This window comes from Taudactylus pleione, unplaced genomic scaffold (assembly GCF_031769625.1).
Source record: "Taudactylus pleione unplaced genomic scaffold, aTauple2 ptg000198l, whole genome shotgun sequence".
In the NCBI taxonomy this organism is placed as follows: domain Eukaryota; kingdom Metazoa; phylum Chordata; class Amphibia; order Anura; family Myobatrachidae; genus Taudactylus; species Taudactylus pleione.
In genome coordinates, this window is record NW_028284600.1 from 9,407,505 (window position 1) to 9,429,432 (window position 21,928).

The window sequence follows — 21,928 nt, forward strand, 5'->3', positions numbered from 1 at the left end:
AGCATCAGCAGACACTGGGAAACGACAACATTGCTCAGGCAACTTCCTGTGGTTCGCAGTCTGACTTTATCCCCTGCAGTAGCAGATCATTGGTGGACAGCGTCAGCTGACCACCGTCATGCTACCATTGGGTATGGAATCGTTAGGTGATGCAAACTGTCATGGCCGCGTCCATGACGGCAACTGCAAAAACCAGGCACGGCACAGTTCACATGACACTAGGTAGAATACTGACCACTGACGTCTGACCCACGGGAGATCAGGGGAAGCCGGCGCAAAGATGAGTAACTGCCGATCCTAGGCTGCAACCTGACATTTATGTAGAATGGAGAGGACAAGAACTGGTTAGGATTGGAGAGGGTCAAAGAAGTAGAGGATGAAGTGGGAGGAGGAGAGTCTGTTGTGTACAACTCCCTAAAGGAGTTTGAAAGGATGGACCAGTATTTAAAGAAGGAGGAAGGAAGGGATAGTTTCTTGAATGGAGGAGGCGAGGGCAAAATGGAGGGAAGGGACTGAACAGTGGTGTAAGTTAAACAGGTGTGCAACAGACCTGATTCTGCAGATTAATCCGCAGCCACTTTTTTGTTCGGTCGTGGTAGCCTACTCACTTCCTTATGTCAATGCGAGAATCTATTTGTGTATATTACAAATCCATGCACCTGCATGTGGAAGCCTATCCCGCCCATTGTCTTTACATCTGCTGTCGCAGTCATCATCATTGGAATTTGGATTTGTACCTACCCCATGCTGGGTGCAAAAGATCCACCTGAAACAGGTATCCAATTTTCATAAACACACTGCGATCGAACAAGGAAACTGGCATTCTCGCCCACGACTTTTCCATGACACTCCAACAAGACTTAAGAGTACTGTACATCCTCATGGACATCACCCAGAACTGCTCATTTCCTAGATAGTGTGCTCCGTTGAAGGATGGATCAATCTGTACCCACTAACGAACACTGGGCCTCATTCAGAGCCGCTCGCGAGCGCAGAGCGTTCGCAAGCGGCTCGATGTTTCCCACCTGTGCATACACCGCGTCCGGCGTGCGCATGCGTGAGCCCTGCTGAGCAACTGAACATCAGTAGTTGCGGGGCTCACTACAAGACGGGGTGGCTGTCGATGGTGAGTGACAGCTCACCCTGTTTTGTAGGCGGGGAGGGGGGGTGGCTGCACAAACGCAGGCGTTCCCTTAGGAATGCCTGGCATTTGTAGGAGGCCCTACTGACATCATTACTGATGTCAGTAGTGGACTTCATGCTCTATTAAAGCAGGAAGTCCACTTAGCCTTGCGGTAGCCGAGACCCTACCAAAAGGTCTCGTCGCAAGGCCGATGATCACGATAATCGGACGGCCTCCTGGCCGCTCACACAAGCTGTGGGAGGTCTCCCACAGCTTAGCGAGCGGCCAGAGAAAAAAAAAAACACGCCCATCAGACCTGCAAGATGCCTCCGGCAGCGAGCGGGTCTGAATCAGGGCCTCTGTCCGTGTGCATATACAGTACCTGATCCAGCACATGCACAGAAGCCTAGTTCATTCTTTTTCTCATGCACAGTATGCTGAAATCGCCAAGATCTGTGTACATTGCTACTTGCGTTCAGTCCCAATATGAAAACAGGCCACGAGAGGGAGTGACCAGAGGAGGTGAGAGGAGATAGGGTAAATTGTTAATTTTTAGCACTGTGAGGCTCCAATACACACAGTGACAGGCTTGGACACATGCAGACCCTTTTATAGAGCCAAGTAAACAAGTCTTGCACCTGCAGTCTAATTAGGACGACCTTTAAGTCTGGTAACTCAGACATGTACAATAGACACGGACTGTTATTGTGGCTGATCAGTCATGCACAGTCAATAACACAGACATGTGATGTTTTTGAGTCAGATGAGTCATACACAGTTAATGTGACAGTTTGCAGCATTTAACCATTTAACTACATGTCACAAGTAAAAATGCTACATCCCATTCCACACCCTGTGCTGTTAGATGTTATGTATAGTTATATATATTTTATATTTTACAACAAGGAAATGGTTTAAAAATACAATTGTCATATTTAACTTGGATTATATTATACAGCAAGTAACATGTCTGGCATTCAAAAGTAGCATAGCAGTGCCATGCTGCTGATTTATTTTTTAAATAACTACATGTTTGTCCTCTCTATCTATTTTATTACATGATTTGGCTTCTATCTACATGTCAGCCATTCTGTATTACTATTAGCAATACATTGTCTTTCTCATATCAATTAGCTACTGGCTGATGCCCATCTTGGTGTATAATTTATTAAACAGCCCTGCCATGCTCAGCTAGCCCTGTAGTGCACCAGTAAAGAATATAAATTAAATTTTTTACAAAAAAATTATTAACATCAGGTGGATTTCTGGAGAATTTGCGTATATTCGTATTCTACTGTATCATGCACGCTGACTTTAAATTCCCTAGAGCAGTGGTTCTCAAACTCGGCCCTCAGGACCCCACACAGGTCATCTTTTGCAGGTCACCCAGCAGGTGCACAGGTATAATCATTACTCACTGACACATTTTAAAAGGTCCACAGGTGGAGCTAATTATTTCACTTGATTTAGTGTGGAGACATGGAAAACATGCACCGTTTGGGGTCCTGAGGACCGAGTTTGAGAACCTGTGCTCTAGAATAATGCACGTTTTGCAAAACTGGAGCTATTGCATTCCCCCTTACATGCATTCAGCCAATAAGCAGCGGCCACTGGTTGTAATTATCCGTTTGTAACTTGCACCATGAGTCAGCAGCAGCACCTGATCCACCTGCAAACATGCTCATTTGTGCCTACTGTATTTAGTACGCAGGATAGGATGTATGACCATACCCTTTGGCTGTGTCTCCAAGCCCCCTCCCACCCCAATGCAGCCCCCTTCACGCATGGAGTCTCAAGTGCAAAATGCATTTCAGTTGGCATGGCTACAAAAGCGTAAGGCTTGTTGGTGTGCATTCAGGTTAGAAAATGGTGCAAATTATAACTAAAAAAGCACACAGAATACGTTTGTGCCTGACCACATGAGCCCCTGTATTTCCACTGAAGATCTGCTGTCTTGTGTAAGGCACCATAATTAATCAGATCTACCTAATACAGAGGTTCCCAAACGCGGTCCTCAGGGCACCCCAACAGTCCAGGTTTTACAGATATCCATGGTTGAGCACAGGTGACATAATTAGTACCTCAGTCACTTTGATCTAACCACCTGTGCTCAACCATGGATAGCTCTAAAACCTGAACTGTTGGGGAGCCTCGAGGACTGCGTTTGGAAACCTCTGACCTAATATAAAGAACTCTCTGAAGGTAGAGTTACCTTTTAAGGGAATTTCTGCAAAAGAGGAATATTGACAATTAAAATTTATAATAATCATAATTGTTTATGTGAAAGGTGCCATAAAATCTATAGTGCCAGGCAGCATTACAAATCATAGAAATGAAAAATAAAAGCCTGATAAGTACTGTACATATGAGGCAGATGAAAGAGGTGGATAGAAGAGAAAGAGGGTAGAGAGGGCCCTGCTTGTGAAAGCTCCTAGTCTTGAGGGAGTGGTCAAAAGCAGAGACAATAGGGGGTATATTTACTAAAGTGCGGGTTTATAGAAGTGGAGATGTTGCCCACAGCAACCAATCAGAATTTATTTATTATCTTCTCGAAGGAGCTAAATAAATGATAAGTAGAATCTGAACATCTCCACTTCTATAAATCCGCACTTTAGTAAATGTACCCCTAGGAATTAATCAGGAACATTCTAAGAGAGGAGGGGGCCAGTGTCCTGACTCAGTGTGGGCCCCCTCTTCTCTCTAGCGGTGCAGTACATTCTACCTTAGTGCCAGAATCCACATGCGCAGGTCTCCAGGAAAATGGCCGCCGCCCAGTGATTTTTTCTGCTCTGCATCGCTGGCCCGGTTACTGTCCATGCTGAGGTTACCGGCATTGTAAAGTGGGGGCTATGATGATGACATTCAGCGTGGATCACATCATCAGTCGTCCGGACCGCCCACTTTATTCGGGAAGTGAGCAGAGCTGGGCGGATGCAGTGCAGAACTGGGAGACTGAATGCTCTTAACAGGCAGTGTCAGAGTACACGTCACCTGGTTGAATTATACACTGAAGTGCTCGCAGTGCTTGCTGGGAGCAGCACCGGAGACTTGGGAACCTCCCGCCCATTCCGGGAGAGTAGGCAAGTACAGTATGCTTGGATGTAGTTTTAGCATATAAGATGCATCCCTGATATTCTCTTATGTCACTTAGGAGCTCATTCAGACAAGTTCGCTAGCTGTGGCCGCTCGCTCCCAGCGTATTTAAATTTTGCAAAGTGAGGTCAATGCAGCCGCTCGCTCGGCAAGTGATAAGCACGCCCACTAGGTCTTGGCGAGCGATCACTTTGTGTTTTCAGACGCCCACAGGCCTGTCTTTAGCCGCCCACTAGCGTACGTCATCTCCAAGAAGTATATATCATACAACCTTCAGTACAGCGAGCAAAAATAATCAGATTGCTCGTACTAGTTTGCGCATGCGCACTGCGAACTACACGAAAGCGCACATTAGCGAACATCGTCTGCAACGAGCGGCCGCTTGCTAGCGAGCAGGTCTGAATGAACTCCTAAGTTGCTTAGGGTGATATGTATCAAGCCTTTTAAAGAAGACAAGTAGAGAAGTTGCCAAAAGCAACAATAACCATTTACAGTCGCGATCATTTATCTAGTACACTATACTTTCTATAAAATTATAGGTATAATCTGATTGGATACTATGGGCAACCTCTCCACTTGTCCTCTTTAGAAGATTTGATACATCTCCCCCCTTTAATCACTTACCACGTGTTCCCGCTGTTATCACTTTTCCCGAATGCGCTGTATGATCCATCATAACGTTTGTACAACAGCTGTCTCTGATATCCTGAATTACAGTAAATACACATATTAGTTCTCCATCAGTTACACATGCCAAAATGACCACGATCTGCATTTAATTACAGCATGAATGTGTAATAATTGACCCGTGGAACCAATAAAAAAAGATTAACAAAGAATTTTCTTGTCATGAAAGTTATCGCCTGCTAAATGAAAACTTCACACCTGGGGCTTAGCATTCCATCAGTGGCACTTATGGTCCAGTATTATACAGGTTTCAATCAGACAGCAATGTTGTCGGTGGTCTTGTGAACTTCCAATTCATGTAACAGGCATGAGTTACACAGCTGGGGCTAGATTTACTAATACCCCTTTTACACCAGAGCAAAAACCTGGGTTTTTGCTGGGTCTACCCGGGTCGCAGCTCAGTGTAAAAGGGTCCCTGAAAAATAACCTGGGTCAAGTGACCCTGCAATCCAACCCAGGTAGCTACCAGGGTTGGACCCAGGATGGACCCAGGTAATGGTGCAGTGTAAACGGTGCAACCCAGGTTATCTGACCTGGATCATGCCTAAAATGAGCGGATTGGTGGTTGTCGAGCATTCACCTCCCACTTTTTATGACCTCACAGGTTTAGCAGGGCAGACCTGAGTTCAGTGTGAACAGGGCTGACCTGGGAGTAACCCAGATCAAAGGTGCAGTGTAAATGGGTCTGACCTGGGTCTGACCAGGGTTGGAACCATGTCCAAAAACCCAGGTCGGACCTGGGTTTTTGGTGGAAAAGAGGTATAATACCACTGTCAGACAGAAAATGGCAAAAAAACCCGGCTTTTACCCGGCATTTGCATGCCAAGTTTTTTTCCCATTTTCTGTCTGATACCCTTTTCACATAGGAAAATTAAATTACCGGGTAAAACAACACCCCTGGGTAAAGCACTCTTTTCCACCAAAAACCCGGGTCCGGCCTGGGTTTTCAGACATGGTTTCAACCCAGGTCAGACACTGTTTACACAGCACCATCAATCTGGGTTATTCTCAGGTCAGCCTGGTTCACACTGAACCCGGGACTGCCCTGCTAAACTTGTGAGGTCTAAAAAGTGGGAGGTGACTGCTCCACAAGCACCAATCAGCTAATTTTAAGCATGACCCAGGTCGGATAACCTGGGTTGCACCGTTTACACTGCACCATTACCCAGGTCTATCTTGTGTCTGACCCTGGTAGCTACCTGGGTTGGATTGCCGGGTAACTTGATCCGGGATATTTTTCGGGGACCCTTTTACGCTGAGCTGCGACCTGGGTAGACCCAGCAAAAACCCAAGTTTTTGCTCTGGTGTAAAAGGGGTATTACCTGCTAATTTGCTGAACAACACGGGTTTTTTTTCTGCGTGAAAGGGTCATAATTCCCAGGTCTCTGGACATGCAAAAAACCAGGGTCAGAGACCCGGGAATTACATCCCGGGTTGACCCTTTCACACAGAAAAAAAACCTGTGTTCATCAAATTACCCGGGAAAAAGTGCTTCCCCCTGTAATTTTATTTCCCTGTGTGAAAGGGGGTACAAAGTGGAACCAGCAAAAAAACCTGTGCTTCATATGCCGGATAAAAGCCGAGTTTTGCTAGTTTCAGTGTGAAAAGGGTTTAAGTGTAAAACGTGCTGCGCTTTGCACTTCATGAGAGTGCTCCAGAGAGCAACATATTTAGGGAGGCTGCAGTATGTAAAAGGAGACAAAGGCCTGATTCAGTGATGTACGCCGATGCCACCACTGCTGCAATTTGTACGCAACGGCTGTGCGCAAATACACCAAAGTGAAAATGGTCACATCACGTCTGTGTATGAGTAGCCACCTCCCCATTGCCTCTCACACATGGTCCCTGCGTGTAAATCACTTTACGAATAAACCCTCAAAGGTATATTTACTACAGGTCGATTTAAATCGATGTTAATAGATTTAAAATCGATCAAAATCAGTTAACATTGATGTTGTGTTTCTGAAGCTAAATCACACATTTACTAATACTTAAAAAACTAAATAAAAAATGATCTGTTAGTAAATGTGTGATTGAGCCCCAGAAACCCAACATCGATTTTAAATAGAATAAAATCGATTAAAATCGACCTTTAGTAAATATACCCCTCACTGTGAGCGACAATTAAAATTAAACTTGATGCTTGCGCAGTGCAACTCAGAAGCAGACTACCGATAATCACTCAACTGAGTAAACATCGGTGTTGCGTCCATCTCCAAATCACGCCCAAAGTGTATTGGTAAATATAAAGAAAAATAGATCTCTCACCACTCTCAAGAAACAAGATTGCTTTTTCCTTGACCTCATTAGTTAGCTGACGAGACCTCTCCAGATATTCCAAAATGAAGATATTCGGTACAAAGCGCACCATGTTTTGCTCCCCACACCCATACGGCATGGCCAGGAGATTGTCCACGTTCTGCATAGCTGTGCCCATCACATCTCCTGTTGGAATCAGAGAGATTGTTAGCTCTTTTGTTTGCAGTGATGTTTATCACTATGTATTGAGGATACTATACAATATTTAAAAAGTATATTGACTCTGAGTTCCAGGTGGGCTGTTCCTTCACCATCTACATGTCTAATTATTCCACCACATTACCTGTCACAGCTAAGACAGCCAATATTTTCTTGCAGCACTTTTAGAAAGTAAAGGAGATAATTACATTTTGTGAAAAGCATAATTTTCAAAACATAATATCTGTATGAAATCTGAACCATTCTGTCTGCTCACTAATGTACAAACCTCTACAAAACCACCAGTTTTGGAAGACACCACTAAATACAGTACATTGTCATGCCAATTTATTTTTACATGTAAAGCATACAAACCAGAGACAGAAAACTCACAATAAATGAGTTGCCTCTAACGGGCAAAATTAATAGAAATAACAGCAAGTGTTCTTTGTATAAAAAACAAAATATAAAAAACAGCATGACCGGTTGCTCTGAAATTATTACCAGCACTAGGCTTAGGGGTCCATTTATCAAGCAGTGAAAAGTGTGGAGAAGTGAATCAGTGGAAATGTTGCCCAGAGCAACCTACCTATTATTTTATAGGCTGTGGGCCTCATTTATTAATGAGTTTTATCACCAAAACGAGTGATAAGTTTCACTGTGTATGATAAATGGTGCTCCAGCCAATCAGCTCCCAACTGTCAACTGTTAGAAAAATGACAGTTGGGAGATGAATAGGACAGGATGCAGCTATTTCAGTAATGTGGTCAAACCCACGTAATTGCAATTTTGGGGGTTTGACCACATTTCTCATATGCACCAGTCCCAAGAATGCAATGCGTTCTAGGGCTTGGATGCGGTGGGTAATGCCATCTTCAGCCTGTGGGCTTCTAATCGCAAAGAGATGTGAGAGAGATCCAATCGGAATTTTTTTTTATTGAAATAAAGCCTTCAGTAGCAACAACCCTTGTTTACCTATTTATTACTCAACTATACCCCAAAGATCCATGCCGCCATCCACTATTCATGCTTGGAAAAATAACAACCACTTAGGATGATGATAAACTTCCTAGGATCCCAGCATAAATGACAGGCTTGGAAAGTGTCCTATTAAACAAAATCGCTTCACTGTGATAAGTCAGAGAATGAATGTTACCACTACTAGCCTACTGTAGGTTAGCAGTTTAATAGTACTGGATGACACTCATGAGGGATGAGAATACAGGGGCCGATTCAGACCCGGATGCTAAGCCGTCATCGCTAGCATCCAAAAGGGGCCGGGTATGCAAATTCCGCGATCGCACTGTCTGGCGTAAGGACGCCCTCTATGTCTTAGTGAGTGACGGCAGAGTGAGCGCACGCCGGTGTAATGACGCCCACTTTTCTTTCTTAGCACACGTCATCTCCAGGAAGTGTATGATTAATCAGTAACATCGAGAGCCATCGGAGCAGCACGCAGTGCTGGAGGTAGACCCTACCCCGCTGCAAGCACTGCGATCTCTGCAGGCTGAAATAAAACCAAGTGACGTGTACAATGACATTTCCATGCTAATTATGGACGCCCATTATACGCCATTTTGATGCCCAGACACACCTGCGTTTGCACCACCACTCCCCCGTTCACAAGCACCTACCCCTGTTCCCACCCACAAACGGCGCTATCTGTCACTCAAAGTAGCGCTCAGTCTGTGTACAATGAGCGCATGATTCCCGATCGCAGTGACTGGCTTGCGCACGCACACTGAGACGCATACGCATGCGCAGACGGGTGACAATCGCCCATAGCGAGCGATCGCGGCTTAGCGTCCAGGTCTGAATTGGCCCCACAGTTTTTTTAAAAACAAATACAATTGACATAGCAGCTACCTTACTGTATGTTGGTTTTGCAGAGGCTTTTGGCTGCAGTTTGGCCATTTTTAAACTAAAGGGCATCAACAGCAGTTTTAGGACCTGATTCAGACCCGCTCATGAGCGCACAGCGCTTGCAAGCGAGTCGGTGGTCGGGCAGTGCGCACGCGAACTTCACTCGCTCAGGGCTTGCAGCAAAACGGGGTGGCTGTCGATGTTGATCGACAGCTCGCCCCGTTTTGTAGGCGGGTTGGGGGGGTGGCTGCACAAACAGAGGCGTTCCCGAATGCCTGCCGTTTGTGGGTGGCCCTACTGACTTCACACGTGATGTCAGTAGTGAACTTCCTGCTCTATTAGAGCAGGAAGTTCACTAGGGCTTGCGGTGGACGAGACCCTACCACAAGGGTCTCGTCGCAAGCCTGATGGTCGCGACAATCATGACCATTGCCAGGCCACTCGCACAAGCAGTGGGTGGTCCCCCACAGCTATGCGAGCGGCCTGGAGGCGGATTTAAAAAAATAAAATAAAATCCGCGCTGAATCAGGCCCTTAGTTTGGAAAGTCCCCTTTCGTAAGGTGAAACCAAAACTTAGTAAATTTAACCCAATATGTAAAAGACTACTACTGTATTTTTAATTGCATTATACTACCAACATTTAAATAGCCAAAGAGAGACTTCAACCTTTTTCCATGCATTCACAGTCATTCCTGTGGCCTCAGCAGATTTGTGTGTACGCATTATCAGAAACACAGTTGACTATACGAAGCTACAAGCATCATATAAATGACTAACATACATAAGAATGTAGAAGGTTTAAATTATTATAGATTAAGGGGCAATTGTGAATATCTAGCCTACACAGATCTAAAAGAGCGGTCAGGTGTGCTGGAGTCTGTGAGGTAATCCTTACCAACTACTGTGACATAAGCTCTCTCAGAGTCCTTTAGAATGTTCTCAGGCACCTTCAGAAAGATCTCTTCCTTTTTAGAATGATCTAGGACAAACACGGAATTAGAGGGACATATAAAATAAATATAATTCTATGACAAGAGAGGAGTTGACAAGGTGCCAGAGCAGAGATTAGTTATCTCAGGAGAGGGAGTAGGAGAGAGAGAATGAGGAAAAGGAGAGGGGGCAAGGTTCTAGTTGAGAGAATAGGGGTCCCTGGAGAAAGAAACGAGCAGTGGTGCAAGTAAGGTGGTACAGGCCAGTACAATGTAATACTAGTAAAACACCTTCCCGTTGGTGCTATTAGCTGAGCGAGTGGCAGCACTCAGCATCAAAATGGACCCCAGGCTGTGAGTGAATGGGGGCAAGCCAGCAGCGCCCAGAGTGATGAATGGATGTGACCATGCCCCTATGATGTATGGTCATGCCATTTTTCATGCAGAGAGTACCAACAAGTATTAATATCTACCTGCACCACTGGGGAGGAGAGGAGGGGACTCAAGAGAGAAAGAGAAGAGGGAACAATGTGGCAGGGCAGAGAGGAGAGGTACCAGGAGAGAGAGAGAGGTAGGGTCGGACAAGGTGCTATGGCAAAGAGTAGGGGTCCTTGGAAAGAGAGATAAATTAAAGTTGGACAAGGTGCCAGGACAGAGAGGAAGGGTCCCAAGAATGAGAGAGAGGAGAGGGAACAAGGTGCCAGGGCAGAGAAAAGGGTTCCCAAGAGAAAGAAGAGGGGGAAAGGTGTTAGGGCAGAGATAAGGAGTCCCAGGAGAAGGAGAGAAATAGAGAGGGGGAAAATAGCGGCATGGCAGAGAGGAGAGGTACCAGGAGAGAGATAGAGAGGGACTAAGGTGTCAGGGCAGAGAGAAGGGGGGCCAGGAACAAGAGAGAGGTAGAGAGAGAGGAGAGGGAACAAGGAGCCAGGGCATAGAGGATGGGTTGTAGGAGAGAGAGAGGAGTCTCAAGAATGAGAGAGAGAAGAGAAGATATGGTGTCAGGGCAGAGCGAATCGGTTGTAGGAGAGAGAGAGGAAAGGTGGACATGTTGCCAGGGTAGAAAGATGGGTTCCCGAGAGAGAGGAGAGAGGGGTTCCCGAGAGAGAGAGGAGAGAGGGGACAAGGTGCTAGGGCAGAGAGTAGAGGTCCCTGCAGAAAGAGAGGATAAAGGAAAGGCGCTGTGCAGAGAGGAGAGGTCTCAGGAGAGAGGAGAGGGGGCAAGGTGCTAAGGCTGCGAGAAGCCATCCCAGAAGAAAGAGCGGAGAGGGTTGCAAGGTCATAGGGCAGAGAGGAGGGTTCCCAGGAAAAGGGTACAAGGTGCCAGGGCTGAGAGGAGGGGTCCCAGAAGAGACAGAGGAGAGGGGACAAGGTGCAAGGGCAGAGAGTAGGGGTTACAGGATAAAGTGAACAAAGGGGACAAGGTGGCAGGAGAGAGAGAGAGAGAGATGTGTTTGGGACAAGGTGCCAGGGCAGGGAGGAGAGAGAAAAAAAAACTACCGTTACACAATACGAAGTGAAGGGAGAAATTGGGGGAGGGAGAGAGAGGGGAAGGCGTTGGAAGAGAGAGGAACAAAAAACCCTGCACAATAGCTAGTGACCCGGGAAAAGACATGTTCGAAATACTAGTTATAGTGCTTATTGGATATGTGTATAGGTCCCCTCACACCTATCCTAACAACCAAGATATTTCCTCACCTTCACTACAGAGCAAAGCACTGTAAGACTTTTCCACCAGGACACCTCCAGGCTGAAAATAGAGATTAAATGAGAACACAGTGTATGGGGCATGTTCCTTCTATAATGCGGCTGTGTCAATCAGTATAAACTTAACTTTTAGGCTGTAATAGTTTTAATTAAGTAAACTGACCTGAACAAGCAGGGGCTTAATCACCGTGTCAACACTTCCTTGTTTTGGAACAACTGGCACCTCATTGTGGCATAACTCCTGTGTATACACAGCCTCTGTCCTTATTGTGATATTCACCTCTCCTGGAAATACATAGTTAGTACTGAGGATGGAAAAGACACAGGTCCATTAAGCTCCTTGTTTCATAAATTCTAATTGAGTAAAAGGGGGACTTTGAAAAAAAAAATCCATATTGAGTATTCATCAGCAGTGCTGTACAGTGTAACTATACCAATATGTATATATATATATATATATATATATATATATACTGTCAGGTATATAAATATTGGGACATTGACAGAATTTTCAGATTTTGGCCTCTGTTCACCACCACAATGGTTTTGAAATGAAACAAACAAGATGTGCTTTAACTGCAGACTTTCAGATTTAATTTGAATTACAACGGTTTCAATATGTGCCTCCCACTTTTTAAGGGGCCAAAAGTAATGGAACTATCAACTCAAAAGCTATTTCATGGACAGGTGTGGGCTATTCCCTCGTTATTTCATTATCAATTAAGCAGGTAAAAGGTCTGGAGTTGATTCTAGGTGTGACATTTGCATTTGGAATCAGTTGCTGTCGACTGTAAATATGAGATCCAAAGAGCTGTCACTATCAGTGAAGCAAGCCATCATTAGGCTGAAAAAATCAAAACAAACCCATCAGAGAGATAGCAAAAACATTAGGTGTGGCCAAATCAACTGTTTGGAACATTCTTAAAAAGAAAGAACGCACCGGAGAGCTCAGCAACACCAAAAGACCCGGAATACCACGGAAAACAACTGTGGTGGATGACAGAAGAATTATTTCCCTGGTGAAGAAAAACCCCTTCACAACAGTTGGCCAAATCAAGAACACTCTCCAGGAGGTAGATGTATATGTGTCAAAGTCAACAATCAAGAGAAGACTTCACAAGAGTGAATATAGACGGTTCACCACAAGATGCAAACCATTGGTGAGCCACAAAAACAGGAAGACCAGATTAGTTTGCCAAACAAAATCGAAAAAAGCCATTACAGTTCTGGAACAACATCCTATGGACAGATGAGACAAAGATCAACTTGTACCAGAGTGATGGGAAGAGAAGAGTATGGAGAAGGAAAGGAACTGCTCATGATCCAAAACATACCATCTCATCAGTGAAGCATGGTGGTGGTAGTGTCATGGCGTGGGCATGTATGGCTGCCAATGGAACTGGTTCCCTTATATTTATTGATGATGTGACTGCTGACAAAAGCAGCAGAATGAATTCTGAAGTGTTTCGGGCAATATTATATCCTCATATTCAGTCAAATGCTTCAGAACTCATTGGACGGCGTTTCACAGTGCAGATGGACAATGACCCGAAGCATACTGCAAAAGCAACCAAAGAGTTTTTTAAGGCTAAAAAGTGGAATGTTATGCAATGGCCAAGTCAATCCCCTGACCTGAATCCGACTGAGCATGCATTTCACTTGATGAAGACAAAACTGAAGGGAAAATGCCCCAAGAACAAGCAGGACCTGAAGACATCTGCAGTAGAGGCCTGGCAGAGCATCACCAGGGATGAAACCCTGTGTCTGGTGATGTCTATGCGTTCCAGACTTCAGGCTGTAATTACCTGCAAAGGATTTGCAACAAAGTATTAAAAAGTGAAAGTTAGATTTAGGATTGTTTAGCTTGTCCCATTACTTTTGGCCCCTTAAAAAGTGGGAGGCACATATAGAAACCGTTGTAATTCCTACACCGTTCACCTGATTTGGATGTAATCACCCTCAAATTAAATCTGAAAGTCTGCAGTTAAAGCACATCTTGTTTGTTTCATTTCAAAGCCATTGTGGTGGTGAATAGAGGCCAAAATATGAAAATTCTGTCAATGTCCCAATATTTATGGACCTGACTGTATATATATATATATATATATATATATTTATTTATAAAACCATGGTAACCATTGGGGTGCCATATGAGACATTGGGAGGAGGGGTGTTTTGGCGATGGTCGCGATTATCACCACCATCGGGCTTGCGAGGAGACCCTGTGGTAGGGTCTCAGCTCTCGCAAGCCCGAGTGGACTTCCTGCTCTAATAGAGTAGGAAGTCCACTACTGACATCACAAGTGATGTCATTAAGGCCACCCACAAATGCCAGCAGCCACCCCGCCTACAAAACGGGGTGAGCTGTCAATCAACATTGACAGCCGCCCCTGCTTGTAACGAGACCCGTTCTGATGGAGCTGCCGTCACAGTACGGGTCTCGCGCATGCGCACGCCGGAGGCGGCGCATGCGCAGTCAGGGACCATCGACCCACTTGCCAGCGCTGTGCGCTCGCGAGTGGGTGTGAATCAGGCCCTTAGTCCCTGAACTAATAAATCAGTTTTTGGCACAGTTTTCCTAGTTACCACAGCACATTGCTCTCTAGCTTTAGGTGCAGTGTAGAATATTACCCAGTTTAGAGGCTTTCAGGTTCCAGGAGAAGGTTTTTCTCTCATCTGCACACAGGCAGCTGCTATACTGACAGTCAGCACACGGCCTCTCTTCTAAATGTGCAGAGGGTTGAAGGGTAGTCTTAACCTATTAACAGGAAAGATGAAGTCTATCACTTTAACAGTTAAGGTATGGATGGAGGGTTATGCTATGTGGGGAAGTGAATAGACAGAAAAAAAACAATGTACAAATGAGCATAACCTAGAGGTAACAAAATATCTTTGTGAGGAACTGACTAATGTGGGTCTCCCCCCATCGTGCCTAAACCTAACCCTCCCCCCTTAGTGCCTAACCCTGACTCCACCCAGTGGTGCCTAGCCCTAAACCCCCCCCAGGTGTGCCTAACCCTAACCTTCCCCCAAAACCTAAAGCTAACCCCGCTATGCTGCCTAACTCTAACACCACCCCGCAGCTAACAGCTAAGACGCCCACGGCTTACCTCATTCAGGCTGGCGTCTGTCTGTATTCTGGCATTGGGATTAAGATAGGAGTCGGTATTTCGACGCCTATTGTAAGGAAATAATAATAATAGTACCTTGTGATTAAATATGGAGTGGTTCAATGACAAGTGAAATGATTCAATCAAACACAAGCTTCCCCACTCTCTCATTATCGGTTCAATGCGTAGGAATCGGAATAACAGGTAACAGCAGAAGTGGGGAATACTCCGTGTGTCTTACTTATATATTATTCTGTTTAACATATATATAAAAATATATACCTGCTATTATATTAAGGATTAGGAGTCTATTTTGTGATGTGTTATATGATATAATTGATTGAATCATTTCACTTGTCATTGAACCACTCCATATTTAATCACAAGGTACTATTATTATTATTTCCTTTTGGTGAATACCAAATATTATTTCACTAAAGGGTTTCTTACTATGACTCAATTAATGTGACTCTTATCGCAAATATGAATATATGCTATTTTTGAAGCAATGAATAAGAGAATATTAACATTGTTTATTAATTGATACTATACGTTCTATACATGATCGTTAGAGAATGTGTAATGACAGCACGAATGTCTTTTTTCAGATTTGATATATAGGAATTATACAACATAATGATTATCCTGTGCGAGTAAATTACCCGGAATTACTGCTATAGGGGATACATGCTATTGAATTAGGTTTTGCAAAGTTCACTCTTACTTTCATTAGAGAGATGTAATATTAATTTTGTGTACTCTCTCAAAATTTGTGAATGAGGTGACATTGCAATATAAACAATTCCTGTATCAACAAGGGCCCTGATTCAGAGCCGGACGCTCTGACCAGAGCGCTCGCTCTGAATCAGGGCCCACCTCCATTAATATGGAGCGTCCTCCTGGACGCTCGTATAGCTGTGGGTCACCACCCACAGAATATACGAGCGTGCAGGATGATGGTCGCGATGGTCTTGAACATCGCAACCATCGAAACTGCGAGCAGAAGCCTGTGGTTGAGTTTCTCAACCGCAAGGCCAGGAGTGATTTTGGCTCTATCAGAGCCAAAATCACTCCCACTGACATCACTAGTGATGTCAGTGGGCCGGCTTCTGACGGTAGGCGTTCCCTTGGGAACGCCTCCGTCTGGCAGGCACGCTCCCGGCACGCCCACCAAAGGGGGCGTGCTGTCAGTCACCATCGACAGCACGCCCGCTTTGATGAGACACTACGAGCAAAGGAAAGTCCTTCGCTCGTCGCGTCGGAGCTCCCTCCGTTGTGCGCATGCACAGTGCAGACCATTGACCCACTTGCGAGCGGACAGCCGCTCGCGAGTGGGTCTGAATGAGGGCCAATATCCAATACCTTACAGGTAACGTGCAATATTTCTTGATTATATGTTGATTATCTTTTACCTATATGAACTGGTGCTATATGGAATACAACTGTCTCATACAAATCTGCATTAATCTACGCATATATTTTTTCTAATTTATGAGTAAGGGATCAGTGCAATATATTGTGTTTATTAAATATTTACTACCTCAGAGGCAATATGTAAATTGCTGACCAAATGCTGCTAGTATATTGCTTCATTGTCCTTTCTTTTGTTTACAGGGAATTGTGCAATATAAGATTATCTAGTGCAATTGATGTATTACTGAACTTCTGTTATAGGGGATTTGTGCAATTCATGGAAACTGTGCAATAATTATCTTTATCTCCAACAGAGCAGTGCAATATAAATATATTTTGCACAAACAGCATTTGTTACTTTACGGGCAATGTGCAATAAAAAGGATTCCTGTTATATTTCATCTAAACTGCGATTTAGCTAATTGACTGTGGGAACCAGATACTGATATCCCATATACCATAATCCTATAGATCACCACCTTAAGTATATGTATCATATTATTATTATTACTCTTTTGCATACTACTAATTTATACATGATCCCATGTTATTTGAATATATAGCAATTTTCATATATGCTATCTATTTGCGAATAGGACCGGATAATTACTATTAAATACTTCATTTTTTCGCCATTATTGTCTATTATTATTGTATTTTTTTTTTTGCATCTATTTATTTTAATTAGTAGGTCAATTAAAAGTTAAGTTTGAATTAATATCACATTACACTAGTTTAATAAGAGTGCCCCAAAAAGGAATTTTTTTCTTTTTTTGCTCTAGCAAAAATATTTTTGAGATACATTATTTCATTGATTCCTGGGAGCACCACCAACATAGTGCTACGAATACGGACTTATACCAAGAATCATTTACTGTTGGTTGTATTACATTATTTTCTTATCTTTATTACTGTGCGGGATCTACTTTCCCATTTCCCCTTTCCCATATGATTATATACTTTGTAAAATAATGCAACTATGTATTATCTGTATCATCTACATATCATCTGTATCATCTATATCATCTGTACTACAGGTAGTAGGAGATGGCAGGACACTAGCATACCATCTGTACTACAAGTACTAGGAGCTGGCAGGGCACTAGCATATCATCTGTATCATCTATGTATCATCTGTACTACAGGTAGTAGGAGATGGCAGGACAATAGCATATCATCTGTACTACATGTACTAGGAGCTGGCAGGACACTAGCATATCATCTGTACTACATGTACTAGGAGCTGGCAGGACACTAGCATATCATCTGTACTACATGTACTAGGAGCTGGCAGGAAACTAGCATATCATCTGTACTACAAGTACTTGGAGCTGGCAGGGAACTAGCATATCATCTGTACTACAAGCACTAGGAGCTGGCAGGGAACTAGCATATCATCTGTACTACAAGTACTTGGAGCTGGCAGGGAACTAGCATATCATCTGTACTACAAGTACTTGGAGCTGGCAGGGAACTAGCATATCATCTGTACTACAAGTACTTGGAGCTGGCAGGGAACTAGCATATCATCTGTACTACAAGTACTTGGAGCTGGCATGGAACTAGCATATCATCTGTACTACAAGTACTAGGAGCTCTCAGGGAACTAGCATATCATCTGTACTATAAGTACTAGGAGCTGGCAGGGAACTAGCATATCATCTGTACTACAAGTACTAGGAGCTCTCAGGGAACTAGCATATCATCTGTATTACATGTACTAGTAGCTGGCAGGGCACTAGCATATCATCTGTACTACAAGTACTAGGAGCTCTCAGGAAACTAGCATATCATCTGTACTACAAGTACTAGGAGCTGGCAGGGAACTAGCATATCATCTGTACTACAAGTACTAGGAGCTCTCAGGGAACTAGCATATCATCTGTACTACAAGTACTAGGAGCTGGCAGGGAACTAGCATATCATCTGTACTACATGTACTAGGAGCTGGCAGGGCACTAGCATATCATCTGTACTACATGTACTAGGAGCTCTCAGGGAACTAGCATATCATCTGTACTACAAGTACTAGGAGCTGGCAGGACACTAACATATCATATGTACTACATGTACTAGGAGCTGGCAGGACACTAGCATATCATATGTACTACAAGTACTAGGAGCTGGCAGGGAACCAGCATGTCATCTATACTACATGTACTAGGAGCTGGCAGGGAACTAGCATATCATCTGTACTACATGTACTAGGAGCTGGCAGGACACTAGCATATCATCTGTACTACAAGTACTAGGAGCTGGCAGGGAACAAGCATATCATCTCTACTACATGTACTAGGAGCTGGTAGGACAACAGCATATCATCTGTACTACAAGTACTAGGAGCTGGCAGGGAACAAGCATATCATCTCTACTACATGTACTAGGAGCTGGTAGGACAACAGCATATCATCTCTACTACATGTACTAGGAGCTGGTAGGACAACAGCATATCATCTGTACTACAAGTACTAGGAGCTGGCAGGACACTAACATATTATCTGTACTACAGGTACTAGGAGCTGGCAGGAAACTAGCATATCATCTGTACTACAAGTACTAGGAGCTCTCAGGGAACTAGCATATCATCTGTACTACAAGTACTAGGAGCTCTCAGGGAACTAGCATATCATCTGTACTACAAGTACTAGGAGCTCTCAGGGAACTAGCATATCATCTGTACTACAAGTACTAGGAGCTGGCAGGACACTAACATATCATCTGTACTACAAGTACTAGGAGCTCTCAGGGAACTAGCATATCATCTGTACTACAAGTACTAGGAGCTCTCAGGGAACTAGCATATCATCTGTACTACAAGTACTAGGAGCTGGCAGGACACTGACATATCATCTGTACTACAAGTACTAGGAGCTGGCAGGGAACTAGCATATCATCTGTACTACAAGTACTAGGAGCTGGCAGGGCACTAGCATATCATCTGTACTACATGTACTAGGAGCTGGCAGGACACTAGCATATCATCTGTACTACAAGTACTAGGAGCTGGCAGGACACTAGCATATCATCTGTACTACAAGTACTAGGAGCTGGCAGGGAACCAGCATATCATCTGTACTACAAGCACTAATGAGCTAGTAGCACATTAGCATATAATCTGTACTACAAGTACTAGGAGCTGGCAGGACACTAGCATATCATCAGTACTACAAGTACTAGGAGCTAGCAGGACACTAGCATATCATTTGTACTACAAGTACTAGGAGCTGGCAGGGAACCAGCATATCATCTGTACTACAAGTACTAGGAGCTGGCAGGGAACAAGCATATCATCTGTACTACAAGCACTTGGAGCTGGCAGGGAACAAGCATATCATCTGTACTACAAGCACTAGGAGCTGGCAGGACACTAACATATCATCTGTGCTACATGTACTAGGAGCTGGCAGGGCACTAGCATATTATCTGTACTACAAGTACTAGGAGATGGCAGGGCACTAACATATCATCTGTACTACAAGTACTAGGAGCTGGCAGGAAAATGACGTCATTTGCAAAAAAGTTTCTCCGAAACGGCTTTTCACTTCAAATTGAATATGGGCATGTGAAACTTATATAAATCTGTCTGATAAGCTCCTGATTATTGTCTGACAACTCATGTGGAAGCTATTCAGCTGGATAATCTTCAAGGAATCCAAAATAATTAGAGCCTCTTTAGTGTCACTTTAATGGACTCCTTAGAGCAGGGGTGGGCAATAAGTGGCTCTCCAGCTGTTGTTGAACTACACATTCCAGCATGTTTTGCAGCAGTTTTAGCAAGGCCAAATATAAAAATGGTGGCAGGGCATTCTGGGATGTGTAGTTCTACAACAGCTGGGGGGCCGATTATTGCCCACCCCTACCTTAGAGTATGCTAATTAGAACATGCTGTTACATCTGTTATTAATATTTTTGCATTTAAAATATTATCATGTTAACACATGTTCATTAAGGGTTTCATTGCTTTATTAACATCCAAGATAATACTTTGTTTTGTAGTATGTATCCTATCTTCAGTGATATTTAAGATACATTGAAAAACCCCTGTGTTAAATAATACTACCAATGTGTCTTCCATGTCAGAGGGCATTTTCCCTGATATAATACATTGGGGTAGATTTATGACAGCGGCACTTAACATGCCGCTATACCGCTTCCTGCTTCGCCTCTTTACCAAGGCGAAGCAGGAAGCACTACCGATGAGATGTAAGAACATCTCATCGGCCGGAGAGGGGGAGCGTTAACTCCCCCCTCCGGCGCTACCCGCTAGAGACAGCAGCGCATCAGCCTAGTGCTGATGCCCTGTGTCTCTGTCCCGGCCGGCTCCACTGAGCATGCACGGGATCTCGCAAGTATCGCGAGATCCCCGCATGCAGCCATGGAGTTGGCAGCAGCCCCAGCAGGGACAGCGCTGTCCCTGCTGTGGGGATAGGCTAGTGACAGCTACAGCCGGCCGAACGGTCATGCGGTATGACCGTTCGTACATGGCCCTGCCGCTCAGCGCTGCTATCTTGTAGATAGCAGCGCCGATAATGACAGGGGCGCATAGCGGCCCTGTCATTTCCCGCCCAGACCCCCGATCATACATCGGGGAGAAGCGGTATCAGTGCACATAACGTGCGCTGATACTGCTTCTAGGCTTCGTATATCTACCCCATTGTGAGCTGCTGCCAATTTATGTAATATATCTGTACATTATTCTCAATAGTGTTCTTATATTTCTCACGTGTCTCTTATATATGGTTCTTGTTCTCATACTGTACTTTGTGTTATTTCTCCATACAGACCTTAGTATTGTTCCAGGTAGATTTATATTATATACCAAGAGCTCCAAATCCTTTGATTGTGACCCATGTACTATTTAGTCTGACACAATCTATTGATAATAATATTTTTTGCCCACCTTGTTAACTACAATATAACCTTTTCTTGGAACTACATTTTTATAACAATAGGATTATAGACTTTGCTATCTTTACACGGAATATGGACAGTTCCCTGCCAATCCAGTAGAGAAGTTTTATGGTGCATACACACAGTTAGATATGTCAGATTTTCCTGCAGATATGAACGATTGAACAATTTTTTAAATCGTTATCGTTCAGATCCGAAGAAATATTTGACCGTGTGTATGCACCTTTAGAGATCACATTTACACAGAATCCTTAATATTTGTATGTTCCATGGTTACTGTTTTTTTTGTTTTTTATGTATTTTTATATTTACAGTATACCAGAGAAAAAAAGGGATATTCCCTCCAGCACACTGCAGCAATATTGGCAAAAATACTTGAATCCGACATGATAATAGAAATTCAGAGGTATTAGTTGCACACATTTGCAAATATATGATTAAGCGCCGGGCCAACATAATCCAAAATGTGCCAAACTGTTAAGGATCAACGCAAAATAAAGAAGTTTGAGGTTAAAGGACAAAAATACACTATAAAATACACACGTAACTCAAAAAATATTGTATATGCCATTGAGTGTAATTGTGGTTTTGTATATATTGGCAAAACCAGTCGGTGTCTTAAAATCAGGCTAGCGGAA

The 21,928-nt window shown here is 43.8% G+C and overlaps 1 protein-coding gene across 1 annotated transcript in view; it reads right to left on the minus strand.

The window, feature by feature from the left end:
* Window positions 1-21,928, minus strand: part of LOC148518849 (alpha-2-macroglobulin-like) — a 177,233-nt gene that overhangs the window by 48,247 nt on the left and 107,058 nt on the right. Inside the window, exons 20-25 of the mRNA XM_088476972.1 lie at window positions 14,488-14,614; window positions 12,020-12,141; window positions 11,848-11,899; window positions 10,119-10,202; window positions 7,172-7,348; window positions 4,841-4,922 (exon numbers count right to left, since the gene is read on the minus strand). Coding sequence (XP_088333098.1) covers window positions 4,841-4,922; window positions 7,172-7,348; window positions 10,119-10,202; window positions 11,848-11,899; window positions 12,020-12,141; window positions 14,488-14,614 — 644 coding nt within the window. The remainder of the gene's footprint in view (window positions 1-4,840; window positions 4,923-7,171; window positions 7,349-10,118; window positions 10,203-11,847; window positions 11,900-12,019; window positions 12,142-14,487; window positions 14,615-21,928) is intronic.